The 26,391-nt window shown below is 41.8% G+C and overlaps 1 protein-coding gene across 3 annotated transcripts in view; it reads left to right on the top strand.

The window, feature by feature from the left end:
- Positions 1 to 26,391, top strand: part of LOC139539876 (guanine nucleotide-binding protein G(o) subunit alpha) — a 157,313-nt gene that overhangs the window by 121,192 nt on the left and 9,730 nt on the right. For all 3 annotated transcript variants that reach the window (XR_011668030.1, XM_071343241.1, XM_071343242.1), the window contains exons 4-6: positions 3,621 to 3,781; positions 14,972 to 15,100; positions 20,580 to 20,709. Coding sequence is in view for 2 of the 3 variants with exons in the window: in XM_071343241.1 (XP_071199342.1) it covers positions 3,621 to 3,781; positions 14,972 to 15,100; positions 20,580 to 20,709 (420 nt within the window). In the remaining variant the exon portion in view is untranslated. The remainder of the gene's footprint in view (positions 1 to 3,620; positions 3,782 to 14,971; positions 15,101 to 20,579; positions 20,710 to 26,391) is intronic.

Here is a 26,391-nt window from a genome sequence, read left to right as displayed (position 1 = left end):
TGTGTGTGTGTGTGTGTGTGTGTCCGGTTTTAGTGTGGACTAGGGGTCTGAGCCCACAGGAAGCGGGTGGGATTAGCAGCTGCAGAGGAGAGAGGCAGAGTAGTGGGGCGCGCACACAGACACACACACACACACACACACACACAGGATGCCCAGCCTGTAACTGAGTTACTGTTGCAGGCCTCTCTGGCCAGGCAGTGGAGGGTCGGCAATAAGGGCTAACACACCCTTTCCCAGAACCAGTGTGCAGGTCGGGGCATCGTGACTAGTGTTTGGTCACTCCTTCCAGGATGCCCCTCTACTGTGACCCTTGCATTTGTTGACACTAGTGGAATGAAAACAGTTATTTAATTTCAGCGCCTAGATTGGATGTACAGTTGAAGTCGGAAGTTTACATACACTTAGTTTGGAGTCATTAAAACTCGTTTTTCAACTACTCCACTTAACAAACTATAGTTTTAGCAAGTCGGTTAGGACATCTACTTTGTGCATGACACAAGTGATTCCAACAATTGTTTACAGACAGATTATTTCACTTATAATTCACTGTATCACAATTCCAGTGGGTCAGAACGCTAAGTACATACGCTAAGTTGACTGTGCCTTTAAACAGCTTGGAAAATTCCAGAAAATTATGTCATGGCTTTAGAAGCTTCTGATAGCCTAATTGACATAATTTGAGTCAATTGGAGGTGTACCTGTGGATGTATTTCAAGGCCTACCTTCAAACTCAGTGCCTCTTTGCTTGACATCATGGGAAAATCAAAAGAAATCAGCCAAGACCTCAGAAAAATAATTGTAGACCTCCACAAGTCTGGTTCATCCTTGGGAGCAATTTCCAAACGCCTGAAGGTACCACGTTCATCTGTACAAACAATAGTACGCAAGTATAAACACCATGGGACCACGCAGCCATCATACCGCTCAGGAAGGAGACGTGTTCTGTCTCCTAGAGATGAACGTACTTTGGTGCGAAAAGTGCAAATCAATGCCAGAACAACAGCAAAGTACCTTGTGAAGATGCTGGAGGAAACACGTACAAAAGTATCTATGTCCATAGTAAAACAGTCCTATATCGACATGACCTGAAAAGCCGCTCAGCAAGGAAGAAGCCACTGCTCCAAAACCGCCATAAAAAAGCCAGACTACGGTTTGCAACTGCACATGGAGACAAAGATTGTACTTTTTGGAGAAATGTCCTCTGGTCTGATGAAACAAACATAGAACTGTTTGGCCATAATGACAATCGTTATGTTTGGAGGAAAAAGGGGGAGGCTTGCAAGCCAAAGAACACCATCCCAACCGTGAAGCACGGGGGTGGCAGCGTCATGTTGTGTGGGTGCTTTGCTGCAAGAGGGACTGGTGCACTTCACAAAATAGATGGCATCACGAGGGAGGAAAATTATGTGGATATATTGAAGCAACATCTCAAGACATCAGTCTTGGTCGCAAATGGATCTTCCAAATGAACAATGACTTCCAAAGGTGTGGCAAAATGGCTTAAACTTCTTATGGCTGCAATCCCGCTAACAGGATCGATATGACAACAACCAGTGAAAGTGCAGGGCGCCAAATTCAAACAACAGAAATCTCATAATTAAAATTCCTCAAACATACATGTGTCTTATATCATTTTAAAGGTAATCTTATTGTTAATCACACCAAAGTGTCCGATTTCAAATATGCTTTACAGCGAAAGCACTACAAACGATTATGTTAGGTCACCACCAAACCACAATAAGCACAGCCATTTTTCCAGCGAAATATAGCAGTCACAAAAAGCAGAAATGGAGATAAAATGAATCACTAACCTTTGATGATCTTCATCAGATGACACTCATAGGACTTCATGTTAACCAATACATGCATGTTTTGTTTGATAAAGTTCATATTTATATAAAAAAATCTGAGTTTACATTGGCGCGTTACATTCACTAGTTCCAAAAACATCAAGTGATTTTGCATAGCCACATCGTTTCAACAGAAATACTCATCATAAATGTAGATGATAATACAAGTTATACACATGGAATTATAGATATACCTCTCCTTAATGCAACCGCTGTGTCAGATTTTTTTTTAAATACAGAAAAAGCAGACCATGCAATAATCTGAGAAGACGCTCAGAACAATAGCCAAATTAGCTGCCATGTTGGAATCAACAGAAACCAGAAAATACATGATAAATGTTTCCTTACCTTTGATGAACTTCATCAGAATGCAGTCCTAGGAATCCCAGGTCCACAATAAATGCTTGATTTGTTCGATAATGTCCGTTATTTATGTCCAATTAGCTACTTTGGTTAGCGCGTTTGGTAAACAATTCCAAAGTCACAAAGCGCGTCCACTATAACGTGACGAAATGTCCAAAAGTTCCATAACAGTCAGTAGAAACATGTCAAACGATGTACTGAATCAATCTTTAGAATGTTGTTAACATACATCTTGAATAACGTTCCAACCGGAGAATTAGATTGACTTCAGTTGAGCGATGGAACGGAGCTGCCTCTCACGTGAACGCGCGTGGTCAAAGCATGGTCAGCTCGTGGCAGTGGTGACTAATTCCTGTCTCCTTCGGCCCCCCTTCACATTAGAGTCATCAGACAAAGTTCTATTGACTGTTGACATCTAGTGGAAGCCGTAGGAAGTGAAAACTCATCAATATCTCGCTGTAATTTCAATGAGAGCTTGGTTGATAATCTGCCACCCTCAGAAAAAATCCAAACAGGAAGTGGAACTTCTCAGGTTTTTGCCTGCCATATGAGTTCTGTTATACTCACAGACATAATTCAAACAGTTTTAGAAACTTCAGAGTGTTTTCTATCCAATACTAATAATAATATGCAAATATTAGCAACTATGACTGAGGAGCAGGCCGTTTACTCTGGTTACCTCTGTGCACCCTTCATCCAAGCTACTCAATACTGCCCCTGCAGTCATAAGAAGTTAAGGACAACAGAGTCAAGGTATTGGAGTGGCCATCACAAAGCCCTGACCTCAATCCTATAGAAAATGTTTGGGCAGAACTGAAAAAGCGTGTGTGAGCAAGGAGACCTACAAACCTGACTGTTACACCAGCTCTGTCAGGAATGGGCCAAAATTCACCCAATTTATTGTGGGAAGCTTGTGGAAGGCTACCCGAAACGTTTGACCCAAGTTAAACAATTTAAAGGAAATGCTACGAAATAATAATTGAGTGTATGTAAACTTCTGATCCACTGGGAATGTGATGAAAGAAATAAAAGCTGAAATAAATCATTCTCTGTACTATTATTCTGACATTTCACACTCTTAAAATAAAGTGGTGATCCTAACTGACCTAAGACAGGGAATTTTTACTAGGATTAAATGTCAGGAATTGTGAAAAACTGAATTTAAATGTATTTGGCTAAGGTGTATGTAATCTTCTGACTGTATCTATTTTCTATTTACACTGTAATTTTAGTATTTTTATCTCTGCACAGGAAATACCTCTCTGGTTTTATTCTGTGGTATGAATACTTAATGTGAGTGCTTTGCCTCTTCCTCTCTACGGGCTGAGGTTTTCCTCTCTACAGGCTTGTGTGTATAGGTTGTACTGTAGGTGCTGTAATGTACCTGTTGTTCCTCTCCCTCCTCAGGCTGATGCTAAGCTGGTGTGTGACGTGGTGAGTCGTATGGAGGACACTGAGCCATACTCTCCTGAGCTCCTGGGGGCTATGATCCACCTGTGGTCCGACTCCGGCATCCAGGAGTGCTTCAGCCGCGCCCGAGAATACCAGCTCAATGACTCCGCCCAATAGTGAGTACTACTCTACCTCTACCGCCCCTTACAGGAGGGCCGGGTGCTGCAGGATCAATACAACTCTCATTACTCTGTTCAAACAATGCTCCTGTTTGTGGATCACACATACATAGACATCATCCACTCACTCTATTCATTTATGTCCATGTGACTGTAGTCATATTCAACAAATATGAATTGGTATCAAACACTTATTTTGTATTTATATGTGCACATACACACAATCATGTAGGTTTTGGAGGGAGATCTTGAGAGCTTGAATTAGCATAATTTGGGATTTTCTTAAACAGTGTGTGGTTGTGTGTCAGTCAGAGAGATATTATCCCTCTCATGACACTTCAGTGAACTCTCAAAATGAGAGAGAGAGGGAGAGAAAGAAAGAGAGAGAGAGAAAGAGCTAGAGAGAATTTAGCATCAGCTATCAGCTATTATGTAGTTGATTTAGGAGCCTGTGGGGCTCTCTCTCATGACACTTTAGTGAGCTCTGAAAATGGCAGAGAGAGAGAGAACAACCACCAGGTGTGTCCATCGTCTCATCCACCCTATCCTGGGACGGCAGGTAGCCTGGTGGGTAGGAGCGTTGGGTTGGGCCAGTAACCGAAAGGTTGCTGGATTGAATCCCCAAGCAGACAAGGTAAAAATCTGTTGTTCTACCCCTGAGCAAGGCAGTGCTGTCTGTGAGTCACTGTTCCCCAGGCGCCGACGACGTGGATGTTGATTAAGGCAGCCCCCCACACCTCTCTGATTCAGAGGGTTAAATGCGGAAGACACATTTCAGTTGAATGTATTCAGTTGTACAACTGACTAGGTATCCCCCTTTCCCATCCCAGCTAACCCAATCTGAATCATCAATGAATGCTGCATTGAGTAAGTGCAAAACATCAGACATTTAAAGGCAGCTGTCTTTGTGAGTGTGGTGGTTCAGTAAGTCATCTTGAGGACTAGTATGGAGAGCACCAGTGATACACAGTGACACTGGAGCAGGAGAGAGAGACAATGATTGTGGCGAGTGGCTCAGCTTCTCAAAGGAGGTGGGGGGCTTAAGCCCATAGTATTGCATTCCATTTTTATGAAACACATTTATTTCACATTTACATGGAACTCAAGACACACCATGTAGACTTTGATATGCCAATGTCTGGCATGATTATGTTATCGTACAGATTAGATTGGGTTGTTTTATCCCAGTCTGCTTTATGAAAACGTTGTATAACTCATTGAGTTGTATATGTCTGAAGGTAGCCCACATGACATTCGTCTCTTCTCTGTCTCTCTCTCTGAATGGCTCTGGATATGTCCTCAGTGATGTACGGGCACGTGGATGGCCTTCATTTGTGACCCATTTATTCACAATGTGCATATTCATTAGAATGCTATTTATATGGTAGTGTGTGTCTTCTCCCCCAAGGGACCAAAATAACCCATTTGAAGATTCCCAGTCAAAAATACAGTGTTCATCTTATCAACTAAAACAATCAGCTGATACTGAAAGAATACCCATGAACAAGCATATCATAGCTCCCAACTAAATCATGCATGGCAGCCATTTTGTGCTACAGAGCTCACCACCCATCAGCTTCACTGAAGCAGTGCTGTGTTTTACCACATCAACTTTACCAGAGGCCCATCAGATAAGTTGTAACCATGTGTGGCTCACCCCCACCTCCAGCCCTACCATGCCACTGTGGTGTACCACAGGACACTTAATTATCTCTGTTCTCTCTGTTCTTCTCTTAAACTTTTTATGGCTGCAATCCCGTTAACGGGATCGATATGACAACAGCCAGTGAAAGTGCAGGGCGCCAAATTCAAACAACAGAAATCTCCGAATTAAAATGCCTCAAACATACATGTATCTTATACCATTTTAAATGTAATCTTGTTGTTAATCCCACCAAAGTGTCCGATTTCAAATAGGCTTTACAGCGAAAGCACCACAAACGATTATGTTAGGTCACCACCAAGTCACAAAAAGCAGAAATAGAGATAAAATGAATCACTAACCTTTGATGATCTTCATCAGATGACACTCATAGGACTTCATGTTACACAATAATGTATGTTTTGTTTGATAAAGTTCATATTTATATCAAAAAATCTGAGTTAACATTGGCGCGTTACGTTCACTAGTTCCAAAAACATCCAGTGATTTTGCATAGCCACATCAATTTTACAGAAATACTCATCATAAATGTTGATGAAAATACAATTGTTACACATGGAATTATAGATATACCTCTCCTTAATGCAACCGCTGTGTCAGATTTAAAAAAAACTTTACAGAAAAAGCAAACCATGCAATAATCTGAGAACGGCGCTCAGAAAAGAAGAAAAAAATTAACCGCCATATTGGAGTCAACAGAAATCAGAAATAACATTATAAATATTCCCTTACCTTTGATGATCTTCATCAGAATGCACTCTCAGGAATCCTAGTTCCACAATAAATGTTTGATTTGTTCGATAATGTCCATTATTTATGTCCAAGTAGCTACTTTTGTTAGGGCGTTTAGTACACAAATCCAAACCCTCATGCAGGTCCAGCCGAACGTCGGACGAAAAGTTCAAAAAGTTACACTACAGGTCGTAGAAACATTTCAAACTAAGTATAGAATCAATCTTTAGGATGTTTTTATCATAAATCTTCAATAACGTTCCAACCGGAGAATTCCATTGTCTGTAGAGAAGCCATGGAACGCAGGTCGCTATCATGTGAAATGCGCGTGACCAGGACCTGGCTCTCTGCCAGACCTCTGACTCAAAGAGCTCTCATCCGGCCCCACATCACAGTAGCAGCCTCATTCAAGTTTCTAAAGACGGTTGACATCTAGTGGAAGCCTTAGGAAGTGCAACATAACCAATATCCCACTGTGTATTCAAGAGGGGCTGGGTTGAAAATCGACCAACCTCAGATTTCCCACTTCCTGTTTGGATTTCTTCTCAGGTTTTGCCTTCCATATGAGTTCTGTTATACTCACAGACATCATTCAAACAGTTTTAGAAACTTCAGAGTGTTTTCTATCCAATACTAATAATAATATGCATATATTAGCAACTGGGACTGAGGAGCAGGCCGTTTACTCTGGGCACCTCTGGGCACCTTTCATCCAAGCTACTCAATACTGCCCCTGCAGCCATAAGAAGTTAAAGTCCTCTACTTTCTGATCTTCCTCGTTTCTACCCGCTGTCTGTGAGTCACGCCAAATTGATGTCAAAAGTATAATTGTTTGGCATTTTAGCTAACCATAACCCTTTTCCTAACCTTAACCTAATTATCCTAACCTGCAACATTAATGATCTGCTACGTAAGGGAAGCAGCCGACAGCAGGCTTGTTGCTGAGAAGTGTTGCCAGGCAGAGCACTCAAAGTGGATTATGAAGAGGAGGGGTAGGAGAGGAGGGAGGAGAGTGAGGGAAGAGGGGGGATGGTGTGTGGGAGGGGGAGGATGTTACTGGCAGGGAGCCAAAGTAGTGAGGGACAGATATGAGTCCCCCATACCAAAGAGAGAGCCCCCTTCCCTCTGCACTCCACCTCTACACCACTTGAACAGACCCCAGATGACTCAGCCTAATCCTAACAGCACAGAACCTAATTTCTATAGAACACCACTGGGTTGCAGAGCCACAGAGCTACTACATTTTTGTGACATACTACATAAAATACCAGACCTCAAATCCCCAAGACTTCCCTTGAGATTTTATTCATCATATTAGTTACTGGTGGAAAATATGGATGTTGATTTCATGAACTCCAGTAGATATTTCAAGGGAGGTTTGGCTGGAATACACTGGAGAGATAGTATTTCATTGAAGAGCACACTGATATCCAGTTGGATAGAAAATGTCAATTGTGTCATGGCAGAGGAATAAACACACTTTCTGCTGCTTACTCCTCATTGGATTGTGCCCTTTCTGTCAAAGTAAACAGAGATTCACAATTAATTTCATAACGCGCTTGCTGTAGCTGGTACTGAGACTATGACACTGTATGAGACTAGACTGCAACAGACCACTCACAGTCCTTTATGGAAATCCCCCTCTTACAGCCGGCTGAAATTTGCATTGGCAGCTCCTATTTGATGTTAAACAATACATCCCAATGGGGGAGAAAGGCAAGGCAAATACAGATAAGAGGAATGGTCAACTGGGAGAGGAAAACAGAAAAGGAGAGAACATATCAGTGATGGACAGAAAGGAGAGATACAGAGAGAAAAGTGTGCTCCCTTGGAATAATGAAACAGTAAATTCAAGGAGGCACTGGAGGCTTTAACCTATATTCTCATCATGTTTATTGGATTTGGGGTTACAAGTTGAACTTCCAGAGGGGAAATTGGCTTTTTGTTTGGGCTGGTTCATATACTGTGTAAATAATATTGCTGTGCGAATTAGAGGTCGACCGATTAATCGGAATGGCCGATTAATTAGGGCCGATTTCAAGTATTCATAACAATCAGATTTTTTTTTTACACCTTTATTTAACTAGGCAAGTCAGTTAAGAACACATTCTTATTTTCAATGACGGCCTAGGAACGGTGGGTTCACTGCCTTGTTCAGGGGCAGAACGACAGATTTTTACCTTGTCAGCTCAGGGATTCGTTTTTGCAACCTTCCGGTTACAAGTCCAACGCTCTAACCACCTGCCTTACATTGCACTCCACGAGGAGCCTGCGTGGCAGGCTGACTACCTGTTACGCGAGGGCAGCAAGAAGCCAAGGTAAGTTGCTAGCTAGCATTAAACTTATAAAAAACAATCAATCTTCACATAATCACTAGTTAACTACACATGGTTGATGATATTACTAGTTTATCTAGCGTGTTCTGCTTGCATATAATCGATGTAGTGCCTGTTAATTTCTCATCGAATCACAGCCTACTTCGCCAAAAGGGTGATGATTTAGCACTGTCATTGCACCAAACCTAACCATAAATATCAATGCCTTTCTTTAAAATCAATACACGAGTATATATTTTTAAACCTGCATATTTAGTTAATATTGCCTGCTAACATGAATTTCTTATAATTAGGGAAATTGTGTCACTTCTCTTGCATTCCGTGCAAGCAGTCAGGGTATATGCAGCAGTTTGGTCCACCTGGCTCGTTGCAAACTGTGTGAAGTCCATTTATTCCTAACAAAGACCGTAATTAATTTGCCAGAATTGTACATAATTATGAGATAACATTGAAGGTTGTACAATGTAACAGCAATATTTAGACTTAGGGATGCCACCCGTTAGATAAAATACGGAACGGTTCCGTATTTCACTCAAAGAATAAACGTTTTGTTTTTGAAAATATAGTTTCCGGATTCGACCATATTAATGACCAAAGGCTCGTATTTCTGTGTGTTATTATGTTATAATTAAGTCTATGATTTGATAGAGCAATCTGACTGAGCAATGGTAGGCAGCAGCAGGCTCGTACGCATTCATTCAAACAGCACTTTCGTGCGTTTTGCCAGCAGCTCTTCGCTGTGCTTCAAGCATTGAGCTGTTTATGACTTCAAGCCTATCAACTCCCGAGATTAGGCTGGTGTAACCGATGTGAAATGGCTAGCTAGTTAGCGGGGTGCGCGCTAATAGCGTTTCAATCGGTGACGTCACTCGCTCTGAGACTTTGAGTAGTTGTTCCCCTTGCTCCGCAAGGGCCGCCAGCTTTTGTGGAGCGATGGGTAGCGATGCTTCGAGGGTGGCTGTTGTCGATGTGTTCCTGGTTCGAGCCCAGGTAGGGGCGAGTAGAGGGACGGAAGCTATACTGTTACACTGGCAATACTAAAGTGCCTATAAGAACATCCAATAGTCAAAGGTATATGAAATACAAATGGTATAGAGAGAAATAGTCCTATAATTCCTATAATAACTACAACCTAAAACTTCTTACCTGGGAATATTGAAGACTCATGTTTGAAGGAACCACCAGCTTTCATATGTTCTCATGTTCTGAGCAAGGAACTTAAACGTTAGCTTTATTAAATGGCACATATTGCACTTTTACTTTCTTCTCCAACACTTTGTTTTTGCATTATTTAAACCACATTGAATAGGTTTCATTATTTATTTGAGGCTAAATTGATTTAATTGATGTATTATATTAAGTAAAAATAAGTGTTCATTCAGTATTGCTGGAATTGTCATTATTACAAATACATTTTTTTTTTTTTATCGTCCGATTAATCGTTATCAGCTTTTTTGGTCCTCCAATAATCGGTATTGGCGTTGAAAAATCATAATCGATCGACCTCTAGTGTGAATATGATGTGGATGTAGGGCTGGGCGGTATACTGTATTTTACGATATACCTGTATTGATGCACGGACCGGTTTGGGTTTTTACTTTACCTTCTATACCGGTATTTGAATGTTTAGTTTGTTAAATGTGATACGCCATATGTAACGTCCATTTTTATAGTTTACTTTGCTACTTGGGTCATCTCTCTCCGCTCTCAATTCAATTTAAGGGGCTTTATTGACATGGGAAACATACACTACAGTTCAAAAGTTTGGGTCACTTAGAAGTCCTTCTTTTTGAAAGAAAAGCAAAGGCATGCATCCCGGAGTCGCCTCTTCACTGTTGACGTTGAGACTGGTGTTTTGTGGGTACTATTTAATGAAGCTGCCAGTTGAGGACTTGTGAAGCATCTGTTTCTCAAATAACTACCGGGGGATATGCGTCAACAGCAACCTTGGGAAAATCCTCTGAATTATCATTAACAGTAGACTCGTACATTTCCTCAGCCAAAACAATGTACTGATCAAATGTCAAGATGGCTTTTTACCAAATTACCGTAAGACAGACCACGTATTCACCCTGTACACCCTAATTGACAAACAAACAAACCAAAATAAAGGCGATGGCACTAGAGCAGTCTGCAGCACCCGGTCTCACCCAACTAGAATCTAAAGTCAAATGTCTACTGATGATCTGGTGCTTCTGTCCCCAACCAAGGAGGAGCTACAGCAGCACCTAGACCTTCTGCAAAGATTCTGTCAGACCTGGAACCTGACAGTAAATCTCAGAAAGACAAAAATAATGGTGTTCCAAAAAAGGTCCAGTTGCCAGGACCACGAAAACAAATTCCATCTAGACACCGTTGCCCTATAGCACACAAAAAAACGATACATACCTCAGCCTAAAGATCAGCGCCACAGGTGACTTCCATAAAGCTGCGAACGATCTGAGAGACAAGGCAAGATTGGCCTTCTATGCCATCAAAAGGAACATAACCTTCAACATACCAACTAGGTCAAATTTGTCTCCACTTTTGTGGATTGGGGTGATCAGTCCTTGGTTCCAAATATTGGGGAAGATGCAAGAGCTGAGGATGATGTTAAAGAGTTTAAGTATAGCCAATTGGAATTTGTGGTCTGTATATTTTATAATTTAATTTAGGATACCATCAACCCCACAGACCTTTATGGGTTGGAGGGTTTGTATTTTGTCCTGTAGTTCATGTAATTGGAGAATCCAGTAGGTTCTGGTAGTATTTAATAGTTGATTCTAAGATTTGTATTTGATCATGTATATGTTTTTATTATTTGTTCTTTGTTATTGAGCCAAAAAGATTAGATAAGTGGTTTATCCATACATCTCCGTTTTTGATAGATAACTCTTTGTGTTGTTGTTTGTTTCGAGTTTTCCAATTTGACCAGAAGTGAACTGATTTCTGACGTGCTGTTCCTTCTTTTTCCGTAATGCATTTCTGTATTATTTTAGTGATTCACCATAGTGAAGGTGTAGGCTCAGGTTTTCTGGGTCTCTATGTTTTTGGTTGGATAGGTTTCTCAATTTCTTAGGTTTTTGCATTCTTCATCAAACCATTTGTCATTGTTGTTAAAATTCATAGGTTGCCTGCTTGAAAAATTCATAGGTTGCCTGCTTGAATTTTTTTGATTTGATAGGGAAGCTACTGCCAAGTTTACACCTTCACTATTACAGTGAAACCTTTTGTCCAGGAAATTGTCGAGAAGGAATTTAATTTGTTGTTGCCTAAATGTTTTTTGGTAGATTTCCACCCTATTTTCCTTCCATCTATAGCATTTCTTAATATTATTCAGTTCCTTTGGCTTTGATGCCTCATGATTGAGCATAGCTCTGTTCAAGTAGAGTGTGATTTTTCTGTAATCTGATAGGGGTGTTAGTGGACTGACTGTGAACGCTCTAAGAGACTCTGGGTTGAGGTCAGTGATAAAGTAGTCTACAGTACTACTGCCAAGAGATGAGCTATAGGTGTACCTACCATAGGAGTCCCCTCGAAGCCTACCATTGACTATGTACATACCCAGCGTCCGACAGATCTGCAGAAGTTGTGACCCGTTTTTGTTGGTTATGTTGTCGTAGTTCTGTCTAGAGGGGCATATGCGGGAGGGAATGCTCTCACCTCCAGGTAGGTGTTTGTCCCCCTGTGTGCTGAGGGTGTCGGGTTCTTGTCCAGTTCTGGCATTTAGTTCGCCACAGACTAGTTCATGTCCCTGAGCTTGGACATTTTTACTCTCCCCCTCTAGGATGGAGAAGCTGTCATTGTTAAAGTATGGGGATTCTATTGGGGGGATATAGGTAGCATACATGAGGACATTTTTCTCTGTTGAGAAATAATTTCCTTATTAATTTCTAGCCAGATGGAAAATGTTCCTAATCTCTCCATGCCACTTTTCACACAGACCTAGCCCTGCCCTCTCCCACTCAAGAAGCACATTTGTTGTTCTTTGACCACAAAACAATTGAGTTCAATCTGCAGGGTCAATGCAGCACATGCAACAATGTTGATGACAACGATGCTGTTTTTACTTTGCTTCTTAATATAAATCCACTAGCGTTCTATAATTACACTATTTGTTTGTGTTTCTTAGCAGCATCTGCAAACAGCTAGTTTGTCTTTTCTTAGCAAGTTGGGCCTAAATCCTGTTAGCCCCTAATGCTAATCGCTAATGCTATTCGCTAGCTAGCTAAATGTCAGAGCAAACGTAATTAGCTATACAGCCTGATGATACCAGTGATGGTGTAGGCCTAAATCAGCATGTTGTTTGTGCATCAGTATCTTCTAAATCAAAGAGGAATACACAAAGCAAGAATATGTTAGCTACATGAAGTAGCTAAGAGTAAACATTCAATGTAGCCAAAGATTATAGGATCGCCTAGGAAACACTTATCAACACTTTGTTCCTACTCTGTCACAATAACTCCTCCCTGGCATTTTAATTTGTTGTCATGTCAAACAATACTGTATTCAAAGTGCTCACTATTATATTCTAACTATAGAATTAAAATAATTATTATATTTCCATGATTCCAACAGTTCACCCAAGTGTTTTGCTCTAAATCGCAAGTCAACATTTGGTTAAAAATAAGGCCTAGATTGTTTGCAGATATTGTGCAACCCTACGTGGCAGAGTGAAAATTATCTCAAATGAGTGCAGGAAATGCAGGAATCGAAAATGCTGAAATATTTGTGGGGTTGAATTGAACAGTATATAACAATCAGAATGGAGAAAGACCCATTGAAATCACTTACAATGTATGTGTTGCCACGCTAGGGTCACGCACTACTCATGAAGCAAATTTAGAACTTTTATTAATAAAAAACATAAAATACCGTCAAATTCAGTGATATGATATTTTGACCATATCGCCCAGCCCTATGTGGATGATGTGGCCAGAATCAAACATTCATAGGCAGTAATGACTATAACCCCAGTTGTCTTATTGTCGCCCCCTGGAGACATTGAGGTTTACTACATCTCTCTGAGCAGATGGGCTGGCCTGTAATGGCAGGGCAGGGTGAATCCATTCTCTGGAGTGGTTTCATCTGGGTTCAAATGACCATGTCAGTGTGAGTTATGGATACACTTTGTACAGATGTCACATCTCATTCTAGTTCCAGCAGTTACATCACAGGTCTCCCCCACTGCTCTTCCTCTATCTCCCTGACCTGGGCCTCTTCCTATTTTTCTCTCTGCGTCATTCTCTCTGCCCCCCTCCCTATATCATGGACAGACAGGCAGACAGTGTGGACACAGCCCAGGTCTTTAGGCACTACTGTTAATGAGCTGCATTAGTGCTTGGCACCCTGCCACCCGAACTGAGAGCTTGGCAATTGATGCAGCACATTTACCGCTGGACATGGGCTTGTTAATCATTTATCACTCATTTCACGTGTACATACATTCAAAACCATTCAGCAACATACTGCACTGTGGTTCCATGCAGCGTATGGTTGCGTTATGCAGTGTAAATGCCCCCCTCAGTTGGTTGTGTCACCAGGCTGTGGCCAGGTTGGAATGTTCACACACTGCTGCTGAATACTGCAGCTGCCAAGCAAAGCCCCTCTCAACTGGACGCAGATCAGTGAATGACACCATTACACATAAACACAGATGGCGGGAGAGAATATGCTTCTATTTGAGTGTGTGTGTGTGTGTGTGTGTGTGTGTGTGTGTGTGTGTGTGTGTGTGTGTGTGTGTGTGTGTGTGTGTGTGTGTGTGTGTGTGTGTGTGTGTGTGTGTGTGTGTGTGTGTGTGTGTGTGTGTGTGTGTGTGTGAGAAACAGCGTGAGGCACTGTGAATTGTTATTGTTTTGTTATTATCCCTATGTGATTAGAAAATGAAAATAGAAAATGTTTGTAAAAAATGTGTCTCCGTGTGTGTGCGTGCGTTTGTGGGAGAAACAGCATGAGGCACTCACTGCAATGTTTTGTTGACCCCTAACAAGATGGATGTCATCATTGTCTATTTTATGATGTCATCATTGTCTATTTCCCCCCTCTTGATTGTTACCTCTCCTGCATGTGGAGCAGTAGGTTTGCACCCAGTCCTAAGCAATCCCAGCTACTCTAGCTGATGTGGGCCCATAGCTCAGATGTAGCATAGTCTTCGACATTTCCTATCCAAAATGCCCATGATGGCCCTTGTAACTGGAGTGCACTGCTCCAGCTCTTCAGATTCCAATGCCAGGTTGTCATTAGGCTATAAGCTTTTTGTCAGTCCCTCATCCAGGCTCAGGGGAGCAGGGCAGACTACTCCTTCTCCAATCGATGATTTAAGTAAATTAATTAAATTCTGTGGTGAATGAAAACCAGTGTGCACTTGCGGCCCCAGAAGAACAGAGTTCAGACCCCCTGTCTCAGTCCACAGAGCTTAGGGTTGAAAACAGAGTCCAATGCATTGATCCTAACTGGCATCTCTATCTCTCTCCCCAGCTACCTAGACAGTTTAGACCGGATCGGTGCTCCTGACTACCAGCCCACAGAGCAGGACATTCTCAGAACCCGAGTCAAGACCACTGGCATCGTAGAAACTCACTTTGTCTTCAAGAACCTGCACTTCAGGTGAGACACTAGCTCAGTGCTCATCTTCCTCGTCCTCAAATATCCTTCTTCTGCAGGTTTCCCCAACTGGTGGCCCACGGGGGATTTTAGCAAAGAAAAAGATTTCTTAGCAAAGAAAAAATATATACACTACTGTTCAAAAGTTTGGGTCACTTAGAAATGTCCTTTTTTTTAAAAGAAAATATTTTTTTTTGTCCATTAAAATAACATAAAATTGAAAAGAAATACAGTGTAGACATTGTTAATGTTGTAAATGACTATTGTAGCTGGAAATGACAGATTTGTTATGGAGTATCTACATAGGTGTACAGAGGCCCATTATCAGTAACCATCACTCCTGTGTTCCAATGGCACGTTGTGTTAGCTAATCCAAGTTTATAATTTTAAAAGGCTAATTGATCATTAGAAAATCCTTTTGCTATTATGTTAGCACAGCTGAAAACTGTTGTCCTGATTAAAGAAGCAATAAAACTGGCCTTCTTTAGACTAGCTGAGTATCTGGAGCATCAGCACTTGTGGGTTCGATTACAGGCTCAAAATGGCTAGAACACAAATAACTTTCTTCTGAAACTCGTCAGTCTATTCTTGTTCTGAGAAATGAAGGCTATTCCATGCGAGAAATTTCCAAGAAACTGAAGATCTCGTAGAACGCTTTGTACTACTCCCTTCACAGAACAGTGCAAACTGGCTCTAACCATAATAGAAAGAGGAGTGAGAGGCCCCGGTGCACAACTGAGCAAGAGGACAAGTACATTAGAGTGTCTAGTTTGAGAAACAGATGCCTCACAAGTCCTCAACTGGCAGCTTCATTAAATAGTACCCACAAAACACCAGTCTCTGGTCGACAGGTTCTCAAGCTTCGGGTTGGCTCGTCAGGCTTCCATTGCTGAAGCTACCGGGGATGCCTCAGCTAGCTCATCAGGATTCCATTCCTCAGCTGGCTCGACAGGTTCTCAAGCCTTGGTTGGCTCGTCAGGCTCCCGCGCCTCAGCCGCCTCGTCAGGCTCCCGTGCCTCAGCCGCCTCGCCAGGCTCCTGCGCCTCAGCCAGCTCGACTGGTTCCCGCGCCTCAGCCAGCTCGACTGGTTCCCGCGCATTTGCAGAATCGACCGTTCCGCTCCTGGTCCTTCTGGACCGTCCCTTTGGCCAGCGTCCTGTGGCTGGAGCCGCTCCCCCTCTCTGGCACTCGTTGACGCCAGTTTACTCATTATTACGCACACCTGCCACCATTGAGATTCACCTGGACTCGATCACCTTCCTGATTATCTCCCCTATATCTGTCACTCCCTTTGGTTCTTTCCCCGGGCATTATTGATTCTGTTTGTGTTTCATGTCTATACGCTACTCGTGTTTGTTATATTGTCCGATGTTCCGGTTATTATTAAACTCACCACCTGCACTTGCTTTCCGACTCCCAGCATATACATTACAATACAAATTATTATGTTTTAGTCAAACATATCTGTTTGGGGTGCTTGCGGTCAATTTGCAGTCTACAAATTATTTTTTATTATGTTCTGACGATCCGCTCAAGAAGAAATCTGCCCTCGACTGAATCTAGTTGATGATCCCTGCTCTACTGCAACTACTTTATTTTTTATTATATTCAACTCCTTTCAGTATTTAGGTTGATCCATTACAAAATAGATGCATTGGTTATGCTGCATTTACATTGATCTTTTCATGAAACCATGTAAAGGGAATACTTGGTAAATACAGTATGTGTGCTTAAATGGAGATTGTCATACAGTTGAAGTTGGAGGTTTACATACACTTAGGTTGGAGACATTAAAACTTGTTTTTCAACCACTCCACAAATGTCTTGTTAACAAACTATAGTTTTGGCAAGTCGGTTTAGGACATCTACTTTGTGCATGACACAAGTAATTTTTCCAACAATTGCTTACAGACACATTATTTCACTTAGAATGCACTGTATCACAATTCCAGTGGGCCAGAAGTTTACATACACTAAGTTGACTGTGCCTTTAAACAGCTTGGAAAAATCCAGAAAATGATGTCATGGCTTTAGAAGCTTCTGATAGGCTAATTGACATCATTTGAGTCAATTGGAGGTGTACCTGTGAATGTAGGCCTTGAAATACATCCAAACTCAGTGCCTCTTTGCTTGACATCATGGGAAAATCAAAAGAAATCAGCCAAGACCTCAGAAATAAAATTGCAGACCTCCACAAGTCTGGTTCATCCTTGGGAGCAATTTCCAAATGCCTGAAGGTACCACGTTCATCTGTACAAACAATAGTACGCAAGTATAAACACCATGGAACCACGCAGCCATCATACCGCTCAGGAAGAAGACGCGTTCTGTCTCCTAGAGATGAACGTACTTTGGTGCGAAAAGTGCAAATCAATCCCAGAACAACAGCAAAGGACCTTGTGAAGATGCTGGAGGGAACAGGTACAAAAGTATCTATATCCACAGTAAAACGAGTCCTATATCGACAAAACCTGAAAGGCCGCTCAGCAAGGAAGAAGCCACTGCTCCAATACCGCCATAAAAAAAGCCAGACTACGGTTTGCAACTGCACATGGAGACAACGATCTTACTTTTTGGAGAAATGTCCTCTGGTCTAATGAAACAAAAATAGAACTGTTTGGCCATAATCACCATCGTTATGTTTGGAGGAAAAAGGGGGGGCTTACAAACCGAAGAACACCATCCCAACCGTGAAGCACGGGGGTGGCAGCAGCATGTTGTGGGGGTGCTTTGCTGCAGGAGGGACTGGTACACTTCACAAAATAGATGGCTTCATGAGGAAGGAAAATTATGTGGATGAAAAATTATGTGGATATATTGAAGCAACATCTCAGTCAGGAAATTAAAGCTTGGTCACAAATGGGTCTTCCAAATGGACAATGACCCCAAGCATACTTCCAAAGTTGTGGCAAAATGGCTTAAGGACAACAAAGTCAATGTATTGGCGTGGCCATCACAAAGCCCTGACCTCAATCTTATAGAAAATATGTGGGCAGAACTGAAAAAGCGTGTGCGAGCAAGGAAGCCTACAACAACCTGACTCCGTTACACCAGCTCTGTCAGGAGGAATGGGCCAAAATTCACCCAACTTACTGTGGGAAGCTTGTGGAAGGCTACCCAAAACATTTGACCCAAGTTAAACAATTTAAAGGCAATGCTACCAAACACTAATTGAGTGTATGTAAACTTCTGACCCACTGGGAATGTGATTAAAGAAATAAAAGCTGAAATAAATAATTCTCTGTACTATTATTCTGACATTTCACATTCTTAAAATAAAGTGGTGATCCTAACTGACCTAAGACAGGGAATTTTTACTAGGATTAAATGTCAGGAATTGTGAAAAACTGAGTTTAAATGTATTTGGCTAAGGTGTATGTAAACTTCCGACTTCAACTGTACATACATGGATTCTACCCTAGGTTTTTCCATTATTGTACCATGGAAATTAAAATGTTATTTTTTATAAATATATGAGCACTGGGATCAGTACAGTGCGCTGGGAGAAAAGAAGCTGTGACTTAATCTACATTTTAATTCTATGCTCTAGTTAATTACTCTAGAACTGCCAAATCTGGAGACATACTATTCAACTTTAAATCATTCAGTATTATCTGGTGTACAATAAAAAAAGTGGGATGTGTAAAAAAAAAAATTGTTTAGCTTGGTGTAACACGATCATGTTACAATAAAAAAAATGTCTGTCACAAAACAGAGAGCTTGTATTTTTCCTCTGTTCCTCACAGTGGCCTGCCTGACTGCCTACTAAGTGCTAGCACAAAGCAGCTCTTTGTTCATCTCCTTCTCTCACTTAGTCAGCTGATTGAGAACAAAAAAAGACAGGATGAAAATAATGTGTTAATATAATATGTTTAAATCAGTGGTGTGCAGAGAGAGGCTGCAGGGTTTTCGGGTTGTCGTGTTCCATTCATTCCTGATCCTATGACTGTCTCTCTGACAGGCTTTTTACTAAAGCTAACATAATGTTCCGGTACTGAAGAAAAACTGTTTTAGTTTAGTGGTCCAGGACTTTTTCCAGTAACCCCAGCAGCTCGAGGTTGTCCTGACCTTAAATACTGTATATACAGCTCTGGAAAACATTAAGAGACCACTGCAAAATTATCAGTTTCTCTGGTTTTACTATTTTTAGGTATGTGTTTGGGTAAAATGAACATTTTTGTTTTATTCTATAAACTACTGACAACATTTCTCCCAAATTCCAAATAAAAATATTGTCATTTAGAGCATTTATTTGCAGAAAATGACAACTGGTCAAATATAACTACAAATGTAGTGTTGTAGACCTCGAATAATGCAAAGAAAATAAGTTCATACTCATCCTCCACCACATGTCACAGTGGGTGTGAGACACTGTGGCTTGTAGGCCTCTCCAGGTCTCACAGCCACTTTGACATTTGGTGGAGGATCGGTGATGATCTGGGGGTGCTTTGGCAAGGCTGGAATCGGGCAGATTTGTCTTTGTGAAGGACGCATGAATCAAGCCACGTACAAGGTTGTCCTGGAAGAAAACTTGCTTCCTTCTGCTCTGACAATGTTCCCCAACTCAGAGGATTGGTTTTTCCAGTAGGACAATGCTCCATGCCACACAGCCAGGTCAATCAAGGTGTGGATGGAGAACCACCAGCCCAATCATGGCCAGCCCAATCTTCAGACCTGAACCCCATTGAAACCTCTGGAATGTGATCAAGAGGAAGATGGATGGTCACAAGCCATCAAACAAAGCCAAGCTGCTTGAATTTTTGCATCAGGAGTGGCATAAAGTCATCCAACAGCAATGTGAAAGACTGGTGGAGAGCATGCCAAGACGCATGAAAGCTGTGATTAAAAATCAGGGTTATTCCACCAAATATTGATTTCTGAACTCTTCCCAAGTTAAAACATTTGTATTGTGTTGTTTAAAAATGAGTATGAACTTATTTTCTTTGCATTATTCGAGGTCTGACAACACTGCATCTTTTTTGTTATTTTGACCAGTTGTCATTTTCTGCAAATAAATGCTCTAAATGACAATGTTTTTATTTGGAATTTGGGAGAAATGTTGTCAGTAGTTTATAGAATAAAACAAAAATGTTCATTTTACCCAAACACATACCTATATATAGTAAAACTAGAGAAAATTATAATTTTGCAATGGTCTCTTAATTTTTTCCAGAGCTGTATATCTACAGTAGTAGTAGGAGACCTTCTGTGGCTGCAAACACTTTGAAACCCCAAGTTTCTTCAGATGTAGGGAGGGGCTCAAAATTGGGCTCCCAAGTGGCGCAGCGGTCTAAGGCACTGCATCTCAATGCAAGAGGTGTCACTGCAGTCCCTGGTTTGAATCCAGGCTGTATCACATCTGGCCACGATTGGGAGTCCCATAGGGCGGCGCACAAAGTTGTCCAGGTTTGTAAAGCATTGTAAATAAAAATGTGTTTTTTGTTTTTCTGTGAGCGTGTAACGGATGGTGTGTGTTCTGTAGGCTCTTTGATGTGGGAGGACAGAGGTCGGAGAGGAAGAAATGGATCCACTGCTTTGAGGACGTGACAGCCATTATCTTCTGTGTGGCACTGAGTGGGTATGACCAGGTGCTGCATGAAGATGAGACCACGGTAAGTCGCAAACACACCATGAATTAATTGTGTCCATATCTCCGTTCAGCCCTCTACAGTGCAGCACATTCAATTCCATTTAATTTGAGTCATATATGTTTCCTTCGTTGAAGACATCAACATAATGAACAGCAGGGGCTTTGTACTGTACACATCCCTGGTTTCCTGCTACTCATGTTGAGGTTAGGGTTCACAATTACCATGCCTTTTATCCATGGATCCTCCTTCCTGTACTGTAAACAGGTTTAGCTAGCTCTGCTATGAAACGCATTGAAAATGTACAGTAGCTTATAATGATATGACCATTTACATGTAAGTGTAGATTCATTTTGGATTTGAATTTTTTGATACGCAAAATATGTGAGGTGCTGTCCATAACACAACATTATACATTAGACCACACAGTTAGGCTACTTTATTTCTCTCCATGCAAACACAGCAGTCACACTTCCCATCTGGTTCCACCCAGTCCTCTACCATAACCTCTAGTTGTATCAGCTGGTGTTTGTGCTAGGGTTGGCATAACTGTATAACCGTGTAACCGACGGTTATGGTGTAAACCGTCATGAAAATAAAATAAACCGTTATAACTGTAAAAAAACATTTTTGCTGTGTGTGTATGGAACAAACGGCTGACTGAAGACGGGAGGGCCGGGCATTCGTGCGTTTGAGTATGTTTCTGTCGTAACATGGATTCTTATCAAGATGACAAAATTGTTCCTCCTCGCTGAAACAAGAAAATTAGTCTTGGGTTGCTTAGGCAACGCCCCCCGGAATGAAGCAGCAGCATCACACATATAAATAGAATTAATAGAACAGGCTTGGAACTTCTAACCCTGGCAATTTGACTGAGTAAGGTCTATCTGTAGTCCGACTGCAGTGTCAAATCGGAGGTCCTGTTGTCCGGACCTCTGGCAGTCTCTATGGGGGTGCCACAGGGTTCAATTCTCGGGCCGGCTCTCTTCTCTGTATACATCAATGATGTCGCTCTTGCTGCTGGTGATTCTCTGATCCACCTCTATGCAGACGACACCATTCTGTATACCTCTGGCTCTTCTCTGGACACTGTGTTAACTAACCTCCAGACGAGCTTCAATGCCATACAACTCTCCTTCCGTGGCCTCCAACTGCTCTTAAATGCAAGTAAAACTAAATGCATGCTCTTCAACCGATCGCTGCCCACACCTGCCCGCCCATCTAGCATAACTACTCTGGACGGTTCTGACTTAGAATATGTGGACAACTACAAATACCTAGGTGTCTGGTTAGACTGTAAACTCCTTCCAGACTCATATTAAGCATCTCCAATCCAAAATTAAGTCTAGAATCGGCATCCTATTTCACAACAAAGCGTCCTTCACTCATGCTGCCAAACATACCCTCGTAAAACTGACTATCCTACTGATCCTTGACTTCGGCGATGTCATTTACAAAATAGCCTCCAACACTCTACTCAGCAAATTGGATGCAGTCTATCACAGTGCCATCCGTTTTGTCACCAAAGCCCCATATATTACCCACCACTGCGACCTGTATGCTCTCGCTGGCTGGCCCTCGCTTCATATTCGTCGCCAAACACACTGGCTCCAGGTCATCTATAAGTCTTTGCTAGGTAAAGCCCTGCCTTATCTCAGCTCACTGGTCACCATAGCAGCACCCACCGTAGCACGTGCTCCAGCAGGTATATCTCACTGGCTACCCCCAAAGCCAATTCCTCCTTTGGCCACCTTTCCTTCCAGTTCTCTGCTGCCAATGACTGGAACGAACTGCAAAAATCACTGAAGCTGGAGACTCATATCTCCCTCACTAACTTTAAGCACCAGCTGTCAGAGCAGCTCACAGATCACTGCACCTGTACATAGCCCATCTATAAATAGCCCATCCAACTACCTCATCCCCATACTGTTATTTATTTATTTATTTTGCTCTTTTGCACCCCAGTATCTCTACTTGCACATTCATCTTCTGCACATCTATCACTCCAGTGTTTAATTGCTATATTGTAATTATTTCACCACTATGGCCTATTTATTGCCTTACCTCCCTTATCCTACCTCATTTGCACTCACTGTATATAGACTTTTTCTATTGTATTATTGACTGTATGTTTGTTTATTCCATGTGTAACTCTGTATTGTTGTTTGTGTCGCACTGCTTTGCTTTATCTTGGCCAGGTCGCAGTTGTAAATGAGAACTTGTTCTCAACTAGCCTACCTGGTTAAATAAAGGTGAAAAATGTAAAAATACATAAAAAAAACTACATGCCATGCCCACCACGTGCCCACTGCCATTGATTGAGGCGAGGGTAGTGCCACGTGAGAGTTGGTTTGGCTGCACTAGCTAGCTAGCTAACATTACCTTCCTATCAGTAACGTTAACAGAACGGTGGGAAAGCAGTGCTCAGCAGGCGGGGCAAAGGACAATGTATACCGGGGTCCTATTTAGCTAGCTAGCTACTTCCCTCGGCATAACGTTAACAGAACTGTGGAAAGAAGTGCTCGGCAGGCAGGGGCGAAGGACACTGTGTAGCAGTGTTTTAGTTAGCTAGCAAGCAACTTCCCTCGCCGTAACGTTAACAGAACTGCAGACAGCAGTGCTCGGCAGACATGGTGTACCCGTGTCCCCTAGCTAGCTAGCAGCCTCCTTCTTCTTCTGTGTTTTTTTTGGGCGGTTTGTGCATTACCGCCACCTACTGTGCTGGAGTGTGGGCCAGAGACAGCGCTAGCAGTGGGTGCGGCATGTTGTGGGCACAGCATGTAGTAACCACTGTCTGCAGATAGACATTATTGATTTGACAGGTAAACTCATGGGTACACTTGCAATGGCTGCCTGGTATTGCGATGCAATGTTCTTTCAAATGTTAACTGATGTGGCTCATACAATTGAATGTATTTTTGTAATGGCAGTTGAGTTGAATTAAGAAATCGCAGCACATATTTCAGCTCATATTTTACTTCCTGCTTTGCTGCTATCGGTACACTTGAATGGGGATGTCCGTTGACTTGAATGGGGATGTCCGTTGTATTCATTCTATTTTTATGGCAGCAAATGCAGTCAGGAGAGGAGAACGTGTGTTTCTGGGTTTATTTTTTTAATATTAATATAGCGAGGTCAAGATAATCCTATTTGAAAACACAACTAAATGTATTAGAGTAGATTCACAGACATGATAAACCAAAAAAGGAAGGCTCTATTGGCTCTGTTGAAATATGAACTATGCGTCTGACAGTCTCTATTGAACTATGCCTCTGACAGATTGACAGACTCCTAAATCAAAGTCATATTTGTTTACTCCTTGACTCATATGCACAGGCCCGCACGCGTGTGCGACTGCACACACACACACACACACACACACACACACACACACACACACACACACACACACACACACACACACACACACACACACACACACACACACACACACACACACACACACACACACACACACACACACACACACACTACTTCAACAAACAAATTTGCATTTATCTCTCGCTCTCTCTCTCTGGCTGTCTTTTCCTGTTTTTCCTCTTCATGCAAGTACTGGCACACCCTCAAAGATGTGCACAGCAGTGCAGATTTTCTACAGCAATCTTGTCCATTAATTTGACTGCGAGGTTTGGTTTGGGTTCTTCCTGCCTGCTCTACAGTTTTTTCCTTTCACCGTTGGGGGGAGTGTGTGTGTGTGTGTGTGTGTGTGTGTGTGTGTGTGTGTGTGTGTGTGTGTGTGTGTGTGTGTGTGTGTGTGTGTGTGTGTGTGTGTGTGTGTGTGTGTGTGTGTGTGTGTGTGTGTGTGTGGGAGCGAGCGGGTGCAAGCATGCATACATGCGTTGTGTTTGAGAGGGGGGAGATGAGTTGATTTGGGCTCTCGTGCATGTCCATCTCTGTTCCACTGCGCTCCCGCAACCCTCCAGCAGCTCTCTCGTCTCTCCTTCAACGTCTTCTCGTCTCAGCTCCTCTCATCTCTCGCCATCGGCTGTCCTCTCTAACCAATCGACAAATGCTAAAAACCCACCTGGTTCCACAGAGGGCCCTCCCACCAAACATATGCACAGGTATGAAACCTTTCACAAGGACAAAGAATCCAAAATCATCTGGAAAGAGTTGAAAGCAGCACTCCTTTTGGTTGTGATGTGATTATGTGTGTGTGTTCAGCATGTGTGTGTGTTTACCTGGGATTTTCACTGTGAGGATATGATTGAATGTATATGGGCGGCAGGTAGCCTAACTGTTAAGAGCGTTGGGCCAGTAACGGAAAGGTCACTGGTTGGAATCCCTGAGCTGACTAGGTGACGCATCTGTGGATGTGCCCTTGAGCAAGGCACTTAACTCTAATTGCTCCTGTAGGTTGCTCTGGATAAGAGTGTCTGTAAAAATGTATATATGACACTGTTTTATGTATGTGTTGCCTTGTTCTCAAAGTTTTACTTATCAGATGCTGATTCACCTCATGAGATACATGTATCTCCTCTCTTTCTTTGTCTTATATTTTCTACAAGAACTCCAGTCTCTGACTTATCTTATGTACTCTTTTGGATTGTTCTGTAATTGTCTCTTTCAGTGATTTCCTCTGCTCTATTTAATCTGATTGGCTCTCTCAGGGCTTTCCTCTGCTCTATTTAATCTGATTGGCTGTCTCAGGGCTTTCCTCTGCTCTTGATCTGATTGGCTGTGCGAGCCCTCTCTGGTGCTCTAATTGGATTGTAATTGGCTGTGAAGGAGGTGTCATGACTGTGTTCTCTGTCTTTTCCACTGTGATTGAGAACAAGGCAAAAATTCACTCACATCAGAGAGTGTCTGCTTTCAACTCTGAATTAACATTTAAACAGGCAAACACAATGGTGAAATAACATAAAATACCTAGAAATGTATTTGCATGCCTTCCCATCTCTGTTCTAGAGAGAAGCATACAGAGTTTGTCCTAGACTTAGGCTACCTGGGTCGTTCCACCAATTCGGTGTCTTTTGAGAAGTGTAACTTAATCAAAACAAACTTTTGATTTCACTTAATTTACTTGAATGCAAGCTTCACAAACATGTTTTATTTGTAAAACTTTTCTATCCTGTCTATCTATGGGTAACAGGGTTGACGTTTTATGCTTGACCCGCACAGTTTCCCACAACAAAACACCAGAAAATGGGCAAAAAGAGTAGAACCAGCTCACCTGCTTTTAAACTATGATTTGACTATCAGATGTTCAGTGTTTCTTTAAAATAATATATTTAAAAAGGAATAGTTTCACCATATTAAAACGAGAGTTCAGTTCACGTAACAGGGTTGGCCTTAAAATGAGGGACAGACGTAAAATAATCACTAATCACATTAAATAAATTATCATCTTTAGAAATTACTTTTTCAAAGCAACACAATAAGTAGGGTGATGTTGACTTATTTTAGGATGAAGTGGGTTAAAATCTTAGAAGTGACACAGGGTTGACGGAGGGACATGTCAAAATGTTAAATTTTGGCACTTTAGCAAGCCTTTATTCTTATTAACAAAATCTGATTTATTGAATTCTCCATGTGGTCTATATTAAAGGGCACTTAATTTAATATATATAGCCTTTTAAAATTCAATATTGGTGCACAATTTCTACTTAAAATATTAAAGGGACGCAAAAGGCACTATTTTCGTGGAACGACCTACCTAATAACATTGTGCATGAACTTGGCTAA

The sequence above is a fragment of the Salvelinus alpinus genome, chromosome 15, assembly GCF_045679555.1.
Source record: "Salvelinus alpinus chromosome 15, SLU_Salpinus.1, whole genome shotgun sequence".
In the NCBI taxonomy this organism is placed as follows: Eukaryota; Metazoa; Chordata; class Actinopteri; order Salmoniformes; family Salmonidae; genus Salvelinus; species Salvelinus alpinus.
The sequence above is the reverse complement of the archived record's forward strand: the minus strand, read 5'-3'. Positions and strand labels throughout refer to the sequence as shown.